Source organism: Amphibalanus amphitrite, unplaced genomic scaffold (genome assembly GCF_019059575.1).
Source record: "Amphibalanus amphitrite isolate SeventyFive unplaced genomic scaffold, NRLGWU_Aamphi_draft 001570F_arrow, whole genome shotgun sequence".
NCBI classification, from domain to species: Eukaryota; Metazoa; Arthropoda; class Thecostraca; order Balanomorpha; family Balanidae; genus Amphibalanus; species Amphibalanus amphitrite.
In genome coordinates, this window is record NW_024883063.1 from 85913 (window position 1) to 107364 (window position 21452).

General features: G+C 55.8%; 3 protein-coding genes across 5 annotated transcripts in view; 1 reads left to right on the forward strand and 2 right to left on the reverse strand.

Moving 5' to 3' along the window:
• Window positions 1-2036, reverse strand: part of LOC122373909 (protein MAK16 homolog) — a gene marked incomplete at its 3' end in the record, with an annotated part of 77160 nt that extends 75124 nt beyond the window's left edge. The window contains exon 1 of the mRNA XM_043352363.1: window positions 1913-2036. The remainder of the gene's footprint in view (window positions 1-1912) is intronic.
• A 347-nt stretch (window positions 2037-2383) lies between these two features.
• On the forward strand, window positions 2384-16177 carry LOC122373908 (DNA methyltransferase 1-associated protein 1-like). 3 transcript variants are annotated; one of them, XM_043352362.1, is made up of 12 exons: window positions 2396-2562; window positions 4919-5174; window positions 5455-5621; window positions 7193-7308; window positions 9159-9261; window positions 10499-10589; window positions 12762-12781; window positions 13310-13513; window positions 14330-14483; window positions 14769-14923; window positions 15200-15304; window positions 15641-16177. In XM_043352362.1, exons 2-12 carry the CDS (start codon window positions 4964-4966, stop codon window positions 15701-15703), a joined length of 1389 nt encoding a protein of 462 aa, XP_043208297.1. In that variant the 5' UTR covers window positions 2396-2562; window positions 4919-4963; the 3' UTR covers window positions 15704-16177. The 3 variants fall into 3 exon arrangements, with proteins under 3 accessions (XP_043208295.1, XP_043208297.1, XP_043208294.1); XM_043352360.1 differs by lacking the exon at window positions 12762-12781 and having other exon boundaries at window positions 2384-2562; window positions 10499-10609; XM_043352359.1 differs by lacking the exons at window positions 2396-2562; window positions 12762-12781 and adding an exon at window positions 2632-2682 and having other exon boundaries at window positions 10499-10609.
• Window positions 16174-21452, reverse strand: part of LOC122373907 (pancreatic triacylglycerol lipase-like) — a 34571-nt gene continuing 29292 nt past the window's right edge. The window contains exons 6-10 of the mRNA XM_043352358.1: window positions 20917-21168; window positions 19386-19503; window positions 18860-19033; window positions 18196-18355; window positions 16174-17894 (exon numbers count right to left, since the gene is read on the reverse strand). Of these exons, the coding sequence (XP_043208293.1) occupies window positions 17037-17894; window positions 18196-18355; window positions 18860-19033; window positions 19386-19503; window positions 20917-21168 (1562 nt within the window). The 3' untranslated portion in view covers window positions 16174-17036. The remainder of the gene's footprint in view (window positions 17895-18195; window positions 18356-18859; window positions 19034-19385; window positions 19504-20916; window positions 21169-21452) is intronic.

The window sequence follows — 21452 nt, forward strand, 5'->3', positions numbered from 1 at the left end:
AGCGTCACTGGCGTCTCTCGACCATTGGTTCAGTGCAAATGCTCTTAAAGTAAACACTGCTAAAACTCAGCTCATGGTTTTCGGCAGTCGGCAAAATTTGAGAAGCATACCTGCTTTCACCGTTTCTTTTCGCGACACCAAACTAGTGCCATGCAAGCAGGTGGGCAACCTGGGCGTTATCTTCGACGGCACCCTGTCCTGGGACGCGCATGTGTCCGAGCTCAGTCGCCGATGCACGGGTCTCCTAATTGGCCTCTCCCATGTCCGCCACTACCTCCCCGACGGTGTCACCAAGACACTAGTGGTGGCTCTCGTCATGTCACGGATCCAGTACTGTCTCTCCGTATTTGGTAATGGTAGCCAAAAGAACTTCGATCGCATTCAGAAAATTCTTAACTTTGCCGCTAGAGTCATTTTCGGTCGCCGTAAATTTGATCATGTCTCCCATCTCCGGGACCAACTCGGCTGGATGGCACCTAAAACAATGGCTGAATACCATACCCTTATCACGGCGCACAAGGCCATCCAGAGAGGTGAACCCGAGGAGATCGCGACCCTATTTTCCAAAAATTCCCAAACACGAGCAAGGTCTACTCGCCAAGACCACCTTTTCCACTTACCGCGACCCCGACTAGAGACCGGAAAACGTAGATTCGCCTACCGTGCCGCGGCGCTCCTAAATACTCTCCCCCTCGAGCTAACGCAGTTGCCTCCAGCCAGATTTGCCCGTGCTGTAAAAAAGGGGCTTAAGCCTAGCCAGAGTAGCCATAGTAGCTAGCCTCATGACTCTTGGACTATCAAAGGCAAACGAGTCTGTGTGTACATAGTTATGAACGCGGCTTCGTGCGGGTTACACCAAGTATGTGCGTGTTCGGCGTTCGCGTTGTGTATTTCGTATCCGTAAGTGTGTGCGTTTTCTTGTGTAGGTACCTATTTCTTGTGTTATCTTCAACCAGCTCGGACTCGGAGTGTAATCGCCACGCCGATTGTGGATTGCTCTTGATCGTCAATACATACATACATACATACAGGGAGGGGGAGGGATAGAGAGAAAGGGGGAGGGAGATAGATATACATAAACAGGGAAAAGGAGAGAGGAGGGAAGTGGGATAAAGAGAGAGAGAGAAAGAGTGGAAAGTTGGATAGAGGGAGAGAGACAAAGAAAGAAAGGGATAAGGAGAGTGAAAGAAGGGAAAGAAAGAGAAAGAAGAGATGAATAGAGGAAATGAGGGAGGGAAGGAAAAAGGAAGAGGAAGAGAGACCGGGGGAAAAGAGAGACCAAGATGGAAAGAAGGAGATATTTAGAGGGAGGGGAGAGGAAAACAGAAAGAATGTAAGAAAAGAGAGGGAAGGGCAGAGGGGTAAGGTGTGGCCAACTCTTGTCTCTTAGTCGAAGGAATGTTCTGTTGGAGAAATGTGTGTAGCCTAATGAAATCAATAACTTTCCATGACTTTTATTGACATGAATCAAACATGATGCTGTAATGTGACCTGAAATGAAGCAGAAAGACTAGGTACCAGCTTCACAGGTATCTTTTTTGCATTCTAGTTTTCCATTTTACAGCAGAATCAGATGCTTTTTAAAATGTCTGCCTGCTAGGTACTCTGTAGCTCAGCAGGGAAGGTGTCAGTTTTCAGCTGGGCCTGACATGCACTGGCAGCGAGTTGTGAGACACTTCAGTCAAGTTGTCTGCGTAAAAGTCCCATGACCATTTCACAATCGTGTTTTGGCCACCACCAGGACAGTGTGCTGTTGGTGTTGACTTTGTTACTTGCATAACTGACCAAACAATCCTTACTATAAGGTCTCATCATGCGTGCCCTAATCAAAACCGTTCAAACAAAATAATTGACAAACTTCTGTCTTGTTGTTGTTGCAGGTTACACATTGCAAACATGAAGTACAACTTACCAGTCAAGTAGTAAGTGGGGTCATGATGATGGACAGCAAGGGTACTATTAGCAATGTTTGTGGGTAGAGAACTATTGCCAAGCTTTCTCTGCCGATGAAACCAAACTTACCCAGTTTCACAACCTCAACAGCTCATTCACCTCATTCACAATCTTTCGTTTTCCACATGCTGCATTTCAACGTGCATATTAATGTAACAGGTGCGTATTATTTGTCGCTAAATTTCAAGTTCATTGCTACCATATGCAAAATTATTTCATAATTATTGAAGTATTTAGAAAAGCTTAAGGCTGTTTTTGATAATTTTTATGAAATTATATTGGTTAGCTCATTTTTTCATAAATTATTCAACATTAGTCCTTGAATCAATCAACGTTGCTGCTTTTAAGATTAACTTAAAAATCAAGTCGTTGAAATTTCAAGGAAAACTTCAATACGCAGAGAGGAAATAGAGGAAAACTTGTTATTTGTGCTACCAGATTGACATTTGTTGGATATACGTGTGGTAGATCGGACGTGTTTTTATATTTTTCACAAGTTGCAAGTTAAAGATTTTCTGTGGGCTAGATTCTATGTAAATCATTCGATTCGTTGTTCTATATACCCTGATTCGATTAGTCACAAGTCAAATCAAGAACCAGGTTGTTACGGTAAAGTCAAAGTGAAACTGATCTACCAAAACCTCCTTTTGCTTTGTCCCAGATTGGTTTGAGCGTCTGAATAAGTTTTTCCCATGGAAACCCAATACCTCAATGATACGGCTTTGGCAGGTAAACAAGTTGTTAGTTTTCAGATCAGATTCTATTGGGTAACTGCGTAGGTGACAGGTGTAACGGAGGTGTAACGCAGGTGTAATGTAGAAAACCTGAGAAACACACAGAAAGAAACGCACATCATAAATATGAACATAAATCATAACACTAAGTGACTTATGAGCATGAAAAACATCCGAAATATAGGTAAATTAGGTAAATCGGTTATCAACGTGAGAAATCAACGTATGGAAACGATATCACAGATTGTATCCATAGGTAACAACATAAGCTGATAAATAGGTAACAAAACGACAATATTCTTTGATTCATACATACTCTGTCCCGAATCTGGCCGGGTGCCAAACTCTGTTCATGGCATGATGACTGCCAAAGCGAAAATGGCGTCCTCGACCACGCCGCCGGTGAAAAGCAAATACGTCTCTGCCGCGCAGCTGACGCCGCGACTTCAGTGAGTCGCAACCACTAAATATCACTTGACCAGCGGTGGAGCAGCGCCGCTACACTCAATACGCTTAGCGCACTGTTGCGTTGTGTGCCGTGAAACAAGGCCGGAGTTGGAAGTTCCATGGGCCTGGGCCATAAAAATTGGCAGAGCTATGTGTTCTAGGCTGGCGGCCAAATTGGAAAAAATACATGTTATGCCAAATATTTCCGGTGTAGTGGCCTGATGCTAAAATTTCAGCGCACGTCCGGTGTAACTTCGCATGCGCCGAAATTTAAGGGCACGTCCGGCCCGGCGTAACTTTGCATGCCCTTAATTCAGCCAGCTATAGCGCATGATGGCCGCTGAATTATTTGGAGCAGGGTAGCTGCATAATTTTTTGGTGAATGGCGGTCATCAAATTTTTAGACACACTGGTCAATCTAGCAGCAGCTTTGATTCGTCCTGCTGGGGCAGTCGTCTCATGCTCCTACTCGCGAGCTGCTAAGTTTACTCATTGGAGGAGCGGCCACCCTGAAGAGGCCCAGGAGAGGCCTGTACACACGCAATGGCGTGACAACTGGCCCGAGTCACCAGTTAAGCCACTCTTCAGGAGCACGCTGCCACTCCGTATCCCTGGGGTCTGGGGAGGATCGAGAGGACGCAGTTTCGGTGCACGTCCAGATGAGGGCGGACCACTGGGCCACTCCTTCCAGAACGTGCACTGAATCGGCCGTCTCCCCCCGCGGCGGCCGGCGTGCCAGCAGTGCCAGATAACTGGTGCCCCGCGGCGCTCTGCGCCGTGTGCTGAGAAGAGGCTGATGTGCCGGAACACGTGCTGCTCCGCTGACTGGTCCTCTCTGGCGACTGCTAGCCTGGAACACACCACCGATTTTTGTGTCCCGGGAACTCCGACCCGGGCCTTGTTTCACGGCGCGACACTACAGTGTGCTGCGCATATTTTGGCATTGGTCATTGGGTTTCCATGGAAACATCAACTTATTCAGATGCTCAAACATGAGAGAGCATTCAAGGCCCCAGAACGCTCTGGTTGATATAGCCCTAATCGGTAGATTGCACCTGCGCTGGATGTAAAAGTGGCTTATTTTTGGCACGAATAGGTACCCAACTTTCAATGCAAATCATGCAGAAATTTAAGCGCAAATCGCTTGCGTCATGCATGGGGGTCTCACGGGCGTCCGGCGTAGTGTATGGATGTTTTCCAGTCTGGTCCCACTTCACTGGCAATTGGCAAATGACGTGTTCACATGATGTAAAACAAATATTGTATCAAAGTTCAAAACAGGGTCATATACAAATTTCGTAATCAAATGCTTGGAATGAGAAGCCTCCGGAGTTTCACATATGTTTGTATTTTCATGAGTAACTCCCACATCATGCTCAGGTTCCTGAGAATAGGTTTCCAGGCTTCAGAAGTATGGGTTTTGAAACCTTCTGCCAATCATTGGTTGTTCAAGCTGGTCAGTGGATGTCCAACAAGCCTTGTTCAGATATGATCTGATGAAACTTTCCATTTAGGATGATGCGTAAATTTTACTGTTTATCAAACATATTTACTTGAGTTGTACGCAGTGGACTGTGCCAGAAAAAAGTGTAATATTCCAAAGAAGTGCCGATACATTTCACCCTGTGGCTGATGTGTGAGTTGTGACCATATTCCTGTCTGAGTCAGTTGCCCCCTCTCCCTCACAGAGCAGCCAGCGGTGTCCAGTCTGAGTCAGTTGCCTCTGCCCCTCACAGATCAGTGAGTTGTGTCCGGTCTGACCCATCTGCCCCCGCCCCTCGCAGACCCGCCAGTCGTCTCCTGTGCAGTCGGTCTGAGTCGGCGCCGCCATGTCGGACGTGCTGGACATTCTCGAGGTGGACCGCGGCGGCGCGGCCTCCTCCGAGATCAACCGTGAGAAGATCATCGGCCCGCAGCGGGTGGCCAAACGGCCGGGCGCGCCGCGCGGCAGCCGCCGGCCCGAGGGCATCAACCGAGAGCTGTACGCGCTGCTCTACTCGGACAACAAGGAGCACCCGCCGCTCTTCCCCACCGAGGATGGTGAGACGGCCCGACAGCGGCAGGATGAATCGGCTGCTCTTTCTCGTACATCTGCGTCTGTGAGGCTGACTGCTAGCATGGGAACATTTAACTGTTGAGGGGATTATAGAAACAGCTGTTTGGATTTTGATGTCTTTGTAACTCATGTAAGTATTACTGGCATTATTTCTTATTTTGAAATAGACACCTTTTCGCTACAATTAAAGTCTTGGTATGATTCTTCTCATTCGTGAGTGCAATACATCTGCAACTAACCTGTTCTGTTCGTTGTCCCGCACAGTCAACAAGGGCTACAAGCAGACCAAGGCGAAGCTGGGGATGCGCCGGGTGCGCCCGTGGCGTTGGACGCCGTTCACGAACCCGGCGCGGTCAGACGGCGCCGTGCTGCACCACTGGCGGCGCGTAGCCGACGAGGACAAGGAGTACGCCTTCGCCAAGTTCAACAAGGTGGGGCTGCGCCGCGGGGGTCGTAACCACTGCGGTGGGAGCCAGTGTGAGACAGTACCTACACCAGCTTACCTGCTGTTAGGCGGGGGGCAGTGTACGGGATAGTAGTGGCAGGGTCGACTGGTGCGGTGACGGCCGACCGAACGACCCACCCGATAGCAGCTCCTAAAATGCCTAGCAGATGGTGATCCTACGGTTTACGAAAATGGATGGGGTGGTATGATCTATTACTTGTCGCAATTTCGATTCACGCATAACCCGGCCGGGCACGGGGGTTAATCCCAACCCCCCCCCCCTGTCTAACTCCGTAAATAAGGGAGCTACGGAAACAAAAGCGATATCAAGCGAAAGGTCCTTACAAGACGATTCTAAAGCACCTAAAATTTTTGACCTCAGGTCAATTCTCAAGGTCAGAGGTCAAGGTCAAGGGCAAAAATTGGCACATGTGTAGTGATCTCAAAGTAAGCCTTCTAGAGGACGGCAGGCTGCATCAAACCGGCAAAATTGGGTGTCAAACAAAAGAAGAGAATCTGAGGATTCCGAAAATGTGCTCAAAATCAAAGGTCAAGGTCAAGGTCACGCTCAAAATTGACCTCAAACTGGGCACTTTTCGCACATCTTGCGTGCTAACTTCTAAGATGTTTTGAAATGTTTTGAGGCTTATCAGTTCCCTATTTGTGGTTCATCTTACGATACAAGGCTGCTCAAAGGTCAAGGTCACAGAAGAGTATCCCTGCTAGAGGCTATTTCACTGATTCAAGTTAGTAATAATAAATAAGACAATTTTGCCATCCGGAAACTCTAAATGAAGGCTTAGAGGAAAATAGATGCAAGATTCGTGATCAGCGGGTACAAATCCATCAGAAACGACCTTTCATGTGTCAACCAGATCAACCAGAGGTCATTCGAGGTCACATGAGGTCAACATAAAACTTGACCTTTTCCGAACAAAATATATATCATTCGACGCGGCTTGACAAGGCGAATGCGATGGTAGGTACCACTGCCGTAGCTCTTGGACCATTTTTGTCAAAGTTATTTGCGAAAAACTAAAACCACATTTCGGGGTCGTTGACCTGACCTCTGAGCCCAGGTCACCAAAATTATTTTTTATTTTTCTCTAGGTCAAATGCTACACAACCGTGCTCGTAATTTGTCTTTATCTCTAAAACTCTATTTTTAGCAGCTATTTGAAGTTTGAGTCTGTGACGCCGAAGTTTACCATGCAGGGGTCTAGAAAAATGGACCTTGTGACGTCATCAAGGGGGCTAGGTCCAAATTTTTTACTTCAGAAGATGTCAAATTGATGGGAGAAAAGGTACTGAAAGTTTCACTTTCCTATCCGTAAGCGTTCGGGAGCTATCGCAAATATTCGTCAGGGGGGCGAACCCCCCCCCCCCCCGGGCCCGCGAGGGATAACCATACAGCAGGCTGCTGTGAGCAGTGCCTCATGTATCACCACTCACCAGTCAGGCGTGTATTTGTAATGCTCCGTGTGGCGTGACGCTGCTGTGTGGCTTGGTGTGCTATGTGCGTCTACTGACAGCGCCCCGCGTGTCTCCCATTCACAGAAGGTGGACGTGGTGTCTTTCACGGACCAGGAGTACCAGCGTCATCTGCAGGCAGACGGCTGGTCCAAGGCCGCGACCGAGCACCTCTTCGACCTCTGCCGCCGGTTCGACCTCAGGTGGGTACTCAGTGCCTGAGACAGAGCACCTCTTCGACCTCTGCCGCCGGTTCGACCTCAGGTGGGTACTCAGTACCCGAGACCGAGCACCTCTTCGACCTCAAGTCGGTACCCACCCCGCCGACAAACCCGCCCCGTCTCCACTGAGCCCCGAGCCAGCCCTTGACCGTGTGTCGAGAAATGAAAACCGAAATGGAACGGCGCCGTGCAGATTGGGTCATTGCTGCCCCGTGGCTGGGCGGCGGCAGGGACGTCGATTGTGATTGGGCCGGCGAGTTGTGGCGCCGTCAGTCGCCGGTTAGGCCGTCGGCGGCGTATAAATGTCGGGCGACGGCGGCGGTGCTGTCGCGGTCGATGCAAAACGCGCCCTCGGTCCCTGCGTTAGACGGCAGTGACACGATGGCTGAATGTTTTGGAGGGCCCGAGCGGCTGCTCAATGGTGGAATACTCGTGGAGCATATTATCATGGTACGACGGCGGTGTCCGGGCGGCTGGTATTGTATGCGCCATCGCCCACGGGAAATTATTGAGCCTCCCATCGCCGATAGTTTTGGGTCTTAGGATATGGGAGGTAGACTAGTAATGCATGATGTAGAAGTGGGACAACGCATAAATAATTGTCTTTTAACAGTCACAAGTCGTCCAGCATGTGTCATATGCTGGATCTTTTGGATAATTAGATAATTTATCATACAAGTTGACTAATTACAGAGAATTGGGTGATACGGTCTGAGTTGTATCCGCTTGTGCGCGGTCGAAGTCTGGTAAAATTATGTCGCTGCAATTTAGTGGGATTCTGACGCACGGGGTACGTCCATGGGACGTTAGTTCACAGTTCACACATCATGTAGTTCCGTGGTGAGACGATAGCCGGCTCCCGGGCGCATATTCGCCACTCCCGGGCCGGTCGCGGTGTGATGTTACCACACCATGCAGTCCCGTGGTGAGGCGATAGCTGAAGCACGTGTCGGCCGCGCTGTGATGTATCGCCCCACCGGTGCGGAATTATTAGCCGTGCGGCCCACCTGGCCCCGCCATCCGTTACCGCCCGGGGTGGTCAGCCCCTCAGCTGAGCCCGCAATCTTTCACCGCCCGGGGCTGGTCTGGTCACCCCCCCCCCCCCCCCCTCAGCTGGCCCCGCAATCCGTCACCGCCCGGGGTGCGGCCAGCCCCTCAGTCACGGCAGCTGTGCCCTAACGAACATGATTAACGCCCTATTTTGTCTGGTCAGGACAGGTATTTCTGACAGGCATTCGGTCGTGCCCCGCCTCATTGAAAAAATGACGGTAGTTAGTAGGATAAGGTCACGTCGCTACATCTCAATTTCATGGTCACGCCAAAGCTGGTCGTGGATATGAGGTCCACCAACAGGATTTATTAAAAATGTATCCGTACGTACTATATAGGTGAGCGTGACCTCTTGTGGGATTGTATTGCCCCTTCCTGAGTTAATTAGGCATCAATAAAGGTGCCCTGGAGTGTCTGTGTAAAGATGATGATTTTATGTTTGGTATCTCAACGGTAAGTGATGGATTATTTAAGTGATGGATTATGTAAGTGATGGATATGGATTATTGGATTATGATGGAGTATTTAGCAAAATAATCGTAACTCCTCACTGTCAATAAAGTTGTGTTTCCTGTGTATTTTTGTTTGGCACTGTCGTTCTACTGATGCCATTTTTTATTCTTCGCCTTTATGCTACTATTTTTGCGCATGTAAAAACCGACCGTTAACCCCCATCTCCCGTGTATGTGTCGTCAGGTTTATCGTGATGCAGGACCGCTGGGACCGGGCCAAGTACGCCGTCCGTTAACCCCCCCCCCCCCATCTCCTGTGTATGTCTGCAGGTTTATTGTGATGCAGGACCGCTGGGACCGGGCCAAGTACGCCGACCGATCGGTGGAGGACCTCAAGGGCCGCTACTATAGTATCTGCAGCACGCTCAACAAGGTGGGTGTGTCTGACCCGTACCGTCGGCGTCGACAGCTGGGTGTCTTCTCGGTACCGCCGGCAGCTGGGTGTCTTCTCGGTACCGTCGACAGCTGGGTGTCTGACCCGTACCGTCGGCAGCAGGACCCGTACCGCCGACAGCTGGGTGTCTGACCCGTACCGCCGGCAGCTGGGTGTCTGACCCGTACCGCCGGCAGCTGGGTGTCTGACCCGTACCGTCGGCAGCTGGGTGTCTGACCGGTACTGCCGGCAGCTGGGTGTCTGACCCGTACCGTCGGCAGCTGGGTGTCTGACCCGTACCGTCGGCAGCTGGGTGTCTGACCCGTACCGTCGGCAGCTGGGTGTCTGACCGGTACCGTCGGCAGCTGGGTGTCTGACCCGTACCGTCGACAGATGGGTGTCTGACCCGTACCGTCGACAGCTGGGTGTCTGACCCGTACCGTCGACAGCTGGGTGTCTGACCGGTACTGCCGGCAGCTGGGTGTCTGACCCGTACCGTCGACAGCTGGGTGTCTGACCCGTACCGTCGACAGCTGGGTGTCTGACCCGTACCGTCGGCAGCTGGGTGTCTGACCCGTACCGTCGACAGCTGGGTGTCTGACCGGTACCGTCGACAGCTGGGTGTCTGACCCGTACCGCCGGCAGCTGGGTGTCTGACCGGTACTGCCGGCAGCCAGCCGCGCCACAGGCGCCAGCGGGACGGACCGTGGGGTGTGACAGGGCTGGGCGAGCAGGGGGTCACACCAGAGAGATGCACGCGCTATAGGCGCTAACGGGACGTATCGTCGGGTGCCGTGACAGGGTCAGCGACCACCAGGTCACACCAGTGGGGGGTTCGGGCTGTGATTTGTGAGATCAATCACCTTTGGTGTTGGTTACCTATTTATTGGAAGCTTTGTCAGCATTCCCACTTCCTGTAGATAAGTATCATAAAAAGATTTTGCGTCCGGCTGTGTGCCTGCAATTAATATTTCCCCTAAAATATTCGTGGGCGCTGACTTTTTCGGGTACCTAGCGCACCCACGATGATGATTGCACATTAATGTATGTCATTATGGGAATGGATGTGTGTGTGTGTGCCAATGGCACTAATTGCGTTAATCAGTGATTAATGTACACGCGATGCGTCCCGTGCGTGTTAGTTTGTACTCGCCCGTGTGTACCACTGCTCCGGTGACAGTCCTGAGGTGCTGAGGTGCCATAAATAGTCAGTATACTCCCCCTGTCCCGTCCCCAGCTGCGAGCCGAGCCGGGACAGCCGCAGACCAAGGAGTTTGTCTATGATGCCGCCCACGAGCGGCGCCGGAAACAGCAGCTGAAGCGACTCTTCAGCAGGTCACCCAAACAGGTGAGACGGGGCAGCGGGTAGTGAGGTATCCCGTGTCAGCTGGTCACCCAAACAGGTGAGACGGGGCAGCGGGTAGTGAGGTATCCCGTGTCAGCTGGTCACCCAAACAGGTGAGAGGGGGGGGCAGCGGGCAGTGAGGTGTCAGCCGGTCACCCAAACAGGTGAGAGGGGGGGCAGCGGGCAGTGAGGTGTCAGCCGGTCACCCAAACAGGTGAGAGGGGGGGCAGCGGGCAGTGAGGTGTCAGCCGGTCACCCAAACAGGTGAGAGGGGGGGCAGCGGGCAGTGAGGTGTCAGCCGGTCACCCAAACAGGTGAGACGGGGCAGCGGGTAGTGAGGTATCCCGTGTCAGCTGGTCACCCAAACAGGTGAGACGGGGCAGCGGGTAGTGAGGTATCCCGTGTCAGCTGGTCACCCAAACAGGTGAGACGGGGCAGCGGGTAGTGAGGTATCCCGTGTCAGCTGGTCACCCAAACAGGTGAGACGGGGCAGCGGGTAGTGAGGTATCCCGTGTCAGCTGGTCACCCAAACAGGTGAGACGGGGCAGCGGGTAGTGAGGTATCCCGTGTCAGCTGGTCACCCAAACAGGTGAGACGGGGCAGCGGGTAGTGAGGTATCCCGTGTCAGCTGGTCACCCAAACAGGTGAGACGGGGCAGCGGGTAGTGAGGTATCCCGTGTCAGCTGGTCACCCAAACAGGTGAGACGGGGCAGCGGGTAGTGAGGCATCCCGTGTCAGCCGGTCACCCAAACAGGTGAGACGGGGGAGCGGGCAGTGAGGTGTCAGCCGGTCACCCAAACAGGTGAGACGGGGCAGCGGGTAGTGAGGCATCCCGTGTCAGCCGGTCACCCAAACAGGTGAGACGGGGGAGCGGGCAGTGAGGTGTCAGCCGGTCACCCAAACAGGTGAGACGGGGCAGCGGGCGGTGAGGTGTCCCGTGTCAGCCGGTCACCCAAACAGGTGAGACGGGGGAGCGGGCAGTGAGGTGTCAGCCGGTCACCCAAACAGGTGAGAGGGGGGGCAGCGGGCAGTGAGGTGTCAGCCGGTCACCCAAACAGGTGAGACGGGGCAGCGGGCGGTGAGGTGTCCCGTGTCAGCTGGTCACCCAAACAGGTGAGACGGGGCAGCGGGTAGTGAGGTATCCCGTGTCAGCTGGTCACCCAAACAGGTGAGACGGGGCAGCGGGTAGTGAGGTATCCCGTGTCAGCTGGTCACCCAAACAGGTGAGACGGGGCAGCGGGTAGTGAGGTATCCCGTGTCAGCCGGTCACCCAAACAGGTGAGACGGGGGAGCGGGCAGTGAGGTGTCAGCCGGTCACCCAAACAGGTGAGAGGGGGGGCAGCGGGCAGTGAGGTGTCAGCCGGTCACCCAAACAGGTGAGAGGGGGGGCAGCGGGCAGTGAGGTGTCAGCCGGTCACCCAAACAGGTGAGAGGGGGGGCAGCGGGCAGTGAGGTGTCAGCCGGTCACCCAAACAGGTGAGACGGGGGAGCGGGTAGTGAGGTGTCAGCCGGTCACCCAAACAGGTGAGACGGGGGAGCGGGTAGTGAGGTGTCAGCCGGTCACCCAAACAGGTGAGACGGGGCAGCGGGTAGTGAGGTGTCAGCCGGTCACCCAAACAGGTGAGACGGGGCAGCGGGTAGTGAGGTGTCAGCCGGTCACCCAAACAGGTGAGACGGGGCAGCGGGTAGTGAGGTGTCAGCCGGTCACCCAAACAGGTGAGACGGGGCAGCGGGTAGTGAGGTATCCCGTGTCAGCTGGTCACCCAAACAGGTGAGACGGGGCAGCGGGTAGTGAGGTGTCAGCCGGTCACCCAAACAGGTGAGACGGGGGAGCGGGTAGTGAGGTATCCCGTGTCAGCCGGTCACCCAAACAGGTGAGAGGGGGGGCAGCGGGCAGTGAGGTGTCAGCCGGTCACCCAAACAGGTGAGACGGGGCAGCGGGTAGTGAGGTGTCAGCCGGTCACCCAAACAGGTGAGACGGGGGAGCGGGTAGTGAGGTGTCAGCCGGTCACCCAAACAGGTGAGACGGGGGAGCGGGTAGTGAGGTATCCCGTGTCAGCCGGTCACCCAAACAGGTGAGAGGGGGGGCAGCGGGCAGTGAGGTGTCAGCCGGTCACCCAAACAGGTGAGAGGGGGGGCAGCGGGTAGTGAGGTGTCAGCCGGTCACCCAAACAGGTGAGAGACTTGGGCTGAGCAGGGATCAAACTTTTGTGCAGAGGTCGCTCTTTCTTTTTGCTTTGAGAGAGCCCTAACCGTTTATACAGATGATCTGTGATGTTCTCGGCTTTATTTACAGTTGCAGGATCTGCATGGCCGCTAACTTTGTCGTACATTTGAACTACCGTCTTGGACGGTCAGTCATTCTCGTTATTTGGAATTCATTAAACTTCATTCCAAGTCATAATCTAAACCAGTTTGGGACCTCTTTGTGCTGTGGTGACGTCACCTTACATTTTTTTTTCAAACTCTGATCTGACTCAACTCCTGACTTCTGACCTGTCCTGTCTGTGACCCGCTCAGATCGACTGGGCGTTCTCAGACTGACTCCTGACCTCTGACCTGTCCTGGCGTCTCGCTCAGATCGATTGGGCGTTCTCAGACTGACCTCTGACCGCTAAGCTGACCCTGTGACCGGCCCAGATCGGCTCTGGACGTTCTCTGACTGACCAGAGACCTCTGACCCTGTCCCTGTGACCCGCCCAGATCGAGGAGGAGCAGCACCTGCTGGCCGAACTGCGGAAAATCGAGGCCAGGAAGCGGGAGCGCGAGCGGAAGACTCAGGACCTGCAGAAGCTGATCAACTCGGCCGACACGGAGCACCGGCGGCTGCACAAGACGCCGGGCACCGTCAAAAAGAAGGTGGTCCACGTCGGAAACAAGCCGCCCAGGGACCGACTCGACAGTGCAGTACGTACGGGGAACGCAGCCGGGAGGGTGGGGTGAGTAGACGGCGGACTGGGCAGTGGACAGGAGACAATGGGTCGGTGTCCTCAACAGTCAGCGCAACTAGTGAAACATGTCAGTTTATTTCTTTGAGAGGACGACGTGTAATTCAGGGATGCGGAGCCGGAGCCGGAGCCGCCGGAGCCGCCGGAGCCGGCATATTTTGCCCGGAGCCGGAGCCGGAGCCGGAGCCGTCAAAAAAGGGGGGCGACTCCGGCTCCTTTTCTTAAGAGGAAACAATTATTTACCTAGTTCGGTTTGACGGTACAAGGCGTAAAACAATGTGGTATTCAAAATAGCCTTGTTATACAAATACAGAAGCAACGTGTACCAATCCCATCACCTTTTTCTTCAACCCGTATTTAATTGATCGCATAGGGGATGTACTGAGTAGAAGCCGGAGCCGGAGCCACCGGAGCCGGATCATTTTACTCGGAGCCGGAGCCAGAGCCGCCATGACATTTCACCCGGAGCCGGAGCCGGAGCCGATTTTTATCTCCGGAGCCGGAGCCGGAGCCGGAGCCGTCTGAAATTTCCACGGCTCCGCATCCCTGGACTAATTGCTATTGTTTTGTTGCCATTTGCTCAGCACCGTGTGGCTGCACCGTTCCGTTAGCTGCTGTGTTGTTTGAATCTGTCGCTCTCGAGTCCGCTGGTATCCATTCTCTGACCTGTGCGCCCGTCGTCCGGCAGTCGAGCGGCGCGGGTGTCTGTACATATGTGTCGCTCTAGCATCCGCTGGTATCCATTCCCTGACCTGCGCGCCCCCTCGTCCGGCAGTCGAGCGGCGCGGGCGACGCCGGCGGCAGTATCAAGTTTCCGGACCTCCGCGGCAGCGGCGTCAGCCTGCGCTCGCAGAGGATGAAACTGCCGGCCAGCATCGGACAGAAGAAGGCCAAGGCCATCGAGCAGCTGGTCCAGGAGCTCGGCATCGGTGAGACTGGGCGCGGGGACAAGGCTGCATGGCTCATTGTCTGAATTAATGCCCCCGTCCTTTTAGGAAAAATTCTGTTCGCAGTTTTGGCAAATTCGTTGTGAGAAAATGTATGTGCATGGCAATCGCCTTTTCGCCTCGTGACCGATGCGTGCCGTACTTCAGCTGAGTCCTATCTGTTGTTCGACGTTAATCTATCAGATTCAGAACGCATGCTTAACATATTCGAAACAGATCCCCTTTGGGTGGCAATGTTTCACCCACTTCTCCCGGTCACTCCGGCAGAGATGAGCCCTATGCCGACCGAGGAGATATCCAGCCAGTTTAACGAGCTGCGGAACGACATGTTACTGCTCTACGAGCTGAAGATGGGCCTCAGCTCGTGTGAGTTTGAGCTGCAGACGCTCAAACACCAGTACGAGGCGCTCGCTCCGGGAAAGGTACGTGCTGTTCATAAGGTGATAGTGGGGTGAATATGAGCTTATGGGAGAGCAGAGCTGCAGGGGTGGTGCCCGTTTTGACATGATATCCTGACGCCCTCGTGTACCTAGTAAAAGTAATTGTGCCTTTGTCAAAAGTAGGACGGTGGGTCTCAATCATATGCAATATCTGTTTATTGTTGCGTAGTTACCAAATCCTTAGAACCCTCCTTGAGGTGGCCTCATGCCGCGACTCTACCTGCTGAGATCTGACCCTCTGCACTGCCCCTTCCACAGACGCTCGACATTCCGTCTTCCATCGCGCCGAGCGGGTTGGACATAAACCGGCCAAAGACGATCTCTCAGGTGCTCGACATTCACAGCTCGCAGGGCACACCCACGGTACGTGCCGCCGCGCAAAAGGTGCGCTCTGTAGTCAGATGACGGCAGCGATGGTTCCAGCAGAATAAAGTAATCTAGTGAGTTAGTGACCGTTCAAGTAGCATCCTCACTAACCGTAATTTGCGAATGATGTAGTTTTCGTCGTGTGTTTTTGTATTTGATATTTATGAAGACGACGTATTGACTCTCTGCTTCTCGGTCCCTACCCAACTTGTTTGCTCCTAGCCCCAATAAGCAAACGATTTGTGTTGCCATCGACTCAGGCTGGACGATAGCGTCGTTTTCCGCGTTGCCTCCAATCGTGTGTTTTCCTAACCAGTGTCCTCTCATCCACAGAGGAAACGGAAGGCGGCGCTGGAGCAGAGCAAGGTGCTTCACAAGATCAAGGCGCGGACGTGATCTCTACCCGCCCTCGGGAGAGGGCTCACGCTCGCGAGTGGTGTTTGCGAACACTGAGCGAGGCTGGGCGCCGCCAGCGCCGGGGCAGTGTGGGCGTATGGCCCCGCGGGCCGCCGCGAGCGGAGAACACGGGAACTGTGCACCGGTGGCCCCGCACCCCGTGAAACTACTGGCAGTGGAGGATCCACGATCGACTCGGAAGAGGAGCTCTTCCGCAGTCAGGGCGCCCGACCCAAGGTCTGGAACCCGCTCGCGATACAAGACTGCCGGACTCCGAGACTTAAAACTGCTCACGAGCGCAGTGTTCGGAAATAAGTGAGAACTGTTCCGAGAGATGTGTTCAGTGTGGAAGACTGCCGGCCGGACCGGCACAAGCCCGTGATGACGGACGCTGAAGGCGACCTCTGAAGAGCGCCTGTGGTGTGGGGTGTACCATCTCTGCGCCACAGCAGCCAATACAGACTCGCGGCTGTACTCGTGTGTATGTTTATTGATGTCGGCGTGGGCCGGCGCACCTCTGGCCGGGCCGCCGCGGCCGAACGCGCTCCCTGAGTACGACCGAGGTCGGCGGGACGGGCGCACCCCCGCTGCCCCGCCGCGGCCTGTCCGGGCGCCCCCGGCCGCCCAGTCACAGGTAAAACACTGCCTCTCACACTCTGAATACTGTTCTACTGCGGCGCCGTCCGGCCGAGCCGCCGGGACGAGCGCTGCCGGCCGCCGCGCTCCACACAGCTCACACGTAAGCTCTCGATCCGACACTCTCACCAAGTTCTCACGCGCGCGCGGACGCGCCCCTCTTTGGCACTAACAGGTGCTACTCGGTGACACTCGCTGCTCCGTGCGCGTCCCTGCGCCCGGTCATCACTCAAACGGTCCGCTGCCTCCCACCACACCCACAACGCGCTACCTACCCAGTGAAATTGCACAGACATTTGTGAAAACACGCTAACCTACACAGTAGACACGGATATAATACACATGCAGTACGGACGGATACACTGGAAAGATGCGGGGCGGCGGCGCTGAGTGGCTGGCCCCGGTCCTATCACATACGGCCGGCCGGCAGTGGCTCGGCCGGCGCTCCCTCGCTCGCCGGCAGAAATCGCACGGCCCTCGGTGGTTTCGGTGTCGCGTTTTGGTAACTGCTGATCCTCTGATCGAAAGACCCCTCATATTCCCTCTCCACAGGAGACGCCGACTCGGCATTATCCCGGCATCCGATGTCGCGCCCTGGTGAAAAGGTTCACCCGCAGTATGAGTTTAGCTCCGGCGGCGGAACAGACTCCGTCCCTGCGTCCTCTCCGGTCCACAGCGGCTCTCTGCAGCCGGCCGGTCACCCGGGACGGAACCGCTCGCGCTGGCCCTCAGTGAGCGGGATGTAGCGCGTCTCTGGGCTCTCCCAGGTGGGGAACAGGCTGCGCAGGAAGCCGAACCGGTGACCGCGGCTGCGCGCGGCGCGGCCGGCGCCCGGCGGCGGCGGCACCACGGCCCGGCTTGGGATGTAGTCGGCGGCCGGCCGCTCGAACAGCTCCGGCGGCAGGTACTGCACGTAGTAGACGGGCTCCGGGCCGGGGCCGGCCGGCTGCGGCCGCAGCCCGGGCCGCAGCCGGCGCGGCCGCGGCCGCCGCGGAGCCGCCGAGATTGTGGCGTTGGCGCGCGCCCGTCCGTGGATCCCGATCTGCCGGCCGCGGCGCGGGTACTCGCCGCTGCTGTTGGTCACGCGCGCCAGCTGGGCGAGCGAGGGCCGCGCCGGGGACAGCGCGCGGCCCTCGACCCCGGCCTCCGCGGCCACCCCGCGGATCACGATCACACCGAGGTCGTCCGGGCCGCGCACCGGCTTGGCGCCCTCCGCCACCGTCTCAGGGGTGGGCGGCGGATCCGGGTGACGCGTGCTGTTGTCGCTCTCCTCCTCGTCGTACTCGTAGTCCTCGTCGTCGCCATAGTCCTCGGCCTGGTCGCCGTCACTCTCGTCCTCCATGCGGTGTTTGGAATGGTCAGCGGGCCGCGCTGGCTGGTCGTCTAGCTCGCCGGTCCGGCCCGGCAGGCCGTCAGGGTTGAAGAAGGCCTGGTCGCCGGCCGGCCGGCGCGGGTGCGGCCGGGACGACAGTCGCTGCAGCGCGCCGTCGGCGGCACCCAGGCTCCGCACGTGGTTCGATTGGACGTCCTCCAGCGGCGGAGGGTCGGGAATCGTCTGCCGAAGGGGGACTCGTGTTACAGAGGCGTCCTAAACCTACATCATCTGGGACACATCTGTGTTCTACCGCTACCCGACTTGGTCGATAATTACTGTGAACTGTTTTCAACATAATTTATTTCTTGGCTTCTATGATATTTAACAAAGATGGAGTCGCACAGGACGGTTCAGGACTAACTTATATCAAAAGTATATTGGTTGAAAAGGAACTGAAGCGGCACGTGGCTATTGGCATCATTGATGACAGCCCGGCGGACTGGGCGCCGTCTCTCGTCTCTATCCATTTCGCCGCTCTTACCTCCTCGAGGCTGACTGGCGGCAGCTGCGGCGGCTTCTGGGGCGACTTCCAGAAGCTCTGGTTGGGCCGGAACGACGAGACGCGGCAGTTGCCGGCGCGCAGGTTCAGCAGCACCGGCTTCCCGTCCGGCAGCACCATGTTCCGCTGGCAGTAGGACATGCTGCAACAGGACGAGGACGGCGTCAGGTGAGCTGTCCGTACCGTGTCGGGCAGCGGTCACAGCCGCGCGGGCACGGCGGCAGTGCCAATGTCCGCTATATTTGCCGACATATACCCACACGAATTGTCGGTGGGTAAACGGTGTCATTGCTGCGTGCAGTACGTACAGAGCCCACGCTCCGATCGAGGCTGAACAAATACATCAAGCACAACTCTCCCAAAGCCAAACACACGAGTCTGGCCGGCGGCAGACCGGCTTCTCACGGTGTTCCTAATTTCCATGTTGCCTGCGGCGATAGGCACACACGTGACGCGTCATACGCAATCCAGGCACGCCGCTAGCAGCTGGGTCGGGCGCACTGCACAGACTACCTACGTGCGCCGAATTACGATTGCCTTTTCCCCAGGCAGTCAGTCCTTCAGAATGGTATCTGCTTTTCTCCCTGACTCTCCTACAGGTTCACACGTTGGTCCTTCATTTGCCCTCTCTGTTCGGCCGTCTCACCTGTGCCCGAGGCTGTTGACGATGGCCACCTTGTCGATACTCCAGGCGGGCGCGCCGCTGTACAGCCAGCCGTTGTAGGCGGTGTAGCGCAGCTGAACCTGGTTGATGTGGTGGAACACCGGGTGGGCGACCAGCATACGCACCAGCGGCCGGCTCACGTCGTCTCCGTCATTACTGCGGGCGGGGGACGCGGGATGTCACACCGGGGAACGGGGAAGTACAGAGCGTCACACCCGGGAACGGGGAGGGACAGAGCGTCACACCGGGGAACGGGGAGGGGGACGTCACAACGGGGAACGGGGAGGGGGTCACCACTGCAGGCGAGGGACGCGGGGCGTCAGACCAGGGAACGGCGGAGGGTCACCATCGCCACTGCAGAGACGTGGAACGATGCGACAAGTATAATCTTTCCTTTTGGCGTTCTTGATACTTATTATAAGTTCTATCTTTGTACGTTGGGTGAATATGCCGCGCGCATTGTTCACGCGTTGGCCTGTGGCAGGCGTTCCTGCGTATATCCACTTACTGTGTGAGCGGGAAGGTCTCGTTGTAGCCGTTGCTGGAGATGAGGGTGACCTCGACCCGGCCGTAGGTCGCGCCGTCCGGACCGCCCCGGCCGTGCACGGTGACTCGGTGCTGATTGGCTGTAACGAAACGGGCCGGGTCAGAGGTCGAACGGAGGTGGTCAGGGACAATAGTGAGCAGAAGGCCGCTGAGAGATCAAACAGAGGTCGTCGGGGGTCTGTGTGAGATATTACTGGACAAACAGAGACCGTTGGGAGGTTAGAGTTCACCGATCGGTGGGTTGGGGCACATCGACCGATATCTACTGGGCGGGCACACATTTAGGTCGGTGGACGGACAACGCCGGGACTCGGGAGCCAGCATCGCAAGATGATTTCGTTATAACCAAACAGAACTTTTTGTGTGCCGGAGCAGTACAGCACAAAATCCAGAGTGCAGAGTGACAGAACAGCACAAAGTGATCAAGCATGTAAAGTCTATGATCTAAAATATCGGGCAGTATCAATCAGCTATCGTTCTCGCATTGCGACCCGCTGTTCCCCAGCACGCTCGCTCGCACACTGTAGCTCCAGTTCAGTTCGCTCTCGGGTAACATCTGTCGCCGCAGCGCGGGCGGCGGCCGGCGGCCTAGTTCGGTCGGAGGCGGTACGCGTGTCGTTCGGACACAGTATAGCGGTCGTGCGGCGCAGTGCCGCGTGTTCCCAGCCCCGGCAGCCGTGCTGACCGACTGGTGGACACACGGGGCCCGGCGTTCAGATGTCCAAGCTGGATAGGTCCGGGCATGGGGCTAGTCCGGAAAAGGGAAGACGGCACAGGACAGCACAGACCATGGCGGACAGGAAATATAGAGAAGTGACGGACGAGACGAGTCCGGACAGGGCAGGACAAGATAGGATTGGAGGAGACATAACAGAACAGAACGGAGGAGAACAGGACGTGACGTGACGGAGCATCGGCCAGGAGAGACAGCCTCGTGACGCGCCCACGGTCGGCGTGACGTGACGTTTCGGCCCTGCCGCGCACGGTGCGCCCATCTGGGACGGACGTGGCGGCGCGAGACGCCTCACTGGCTGCATCTGCCCCGAATGTTCTCTGGTGGAGTCACCAGTCATGTTCATCTCCGCTTGTGGGGCAGGGAGTCGGTGTAGAGCTGATCTTCTATCTCCAGCCGGTCTCTAAAAGTGTCGCCTGTTTTTGAATGTATCTGGACCCGCATGAGACCACGGGATGGGTTCATCCCTGGCTATCGGTCAGCCGTAAGCAGGAAAGTCGCAAGGTCAGATCAGCTCAGCGCAAGTCTCCGTTCCCATCCTGTGGGCTGGCTGAGTCAAAACTGGCACAAACTTGAATAGCTGCGAGGGTGGCTATAATACGATGAACACTGAACAGTCAACACATTCTGGAACAGACGTTTGAAAGACGAGATCATGACAGACAGAAATCGCATCAGACGACTCTGGTGGCCCCCAAATCAGCTGCAAAAGGCGGTCAGTCAGCGCTCGTCAGCCGTCACCAAAGCGGCAGTGCCTTACCGCAGAAGGGCTCGTCCTCTCGAGTGATGAGGTAGAGCTTGCCTCTGGCGCTGAACCGGTCGGCGTAGTAGCCCATCTGACTGCACGGCGAGCTGGGTCCGCACGGGAAACAGTCGCCGGCCAGTAGGCTCTCGTAGCTGTCGCACGGCGTGGCCGGGAACGTGCAGTTGGCCGAGATCGAGTCGATGAAGAACCGGTACGAGCGGCGGTGGTTGCACAGCGAGCGGCCCTCCTCCGCCTGGCTGGCGCCCGCTGCAGAACAGGGACACACAGAGGGTCAGGCGGGGCTGAAAAGGGGAAACATAGGGGGTCAGGCGGGGCTGGAACAGGGTCTCCAGGGACAAACCTGGGATCAGACGGGGCTGGAAAAAGGACACTCAAGGAGCCAGGCGGGTGGGACTGGAAAAAGAACAAACGTTGGGCCAGAAAGACACGACACACAACTCAGTCTGGTGGGGCTGGGTAGAACACGCACTAGCTTACAACTAGGGGCACGCAATTGAGCCAGGTGGTTTAGTAACTAAATTCGGGACACT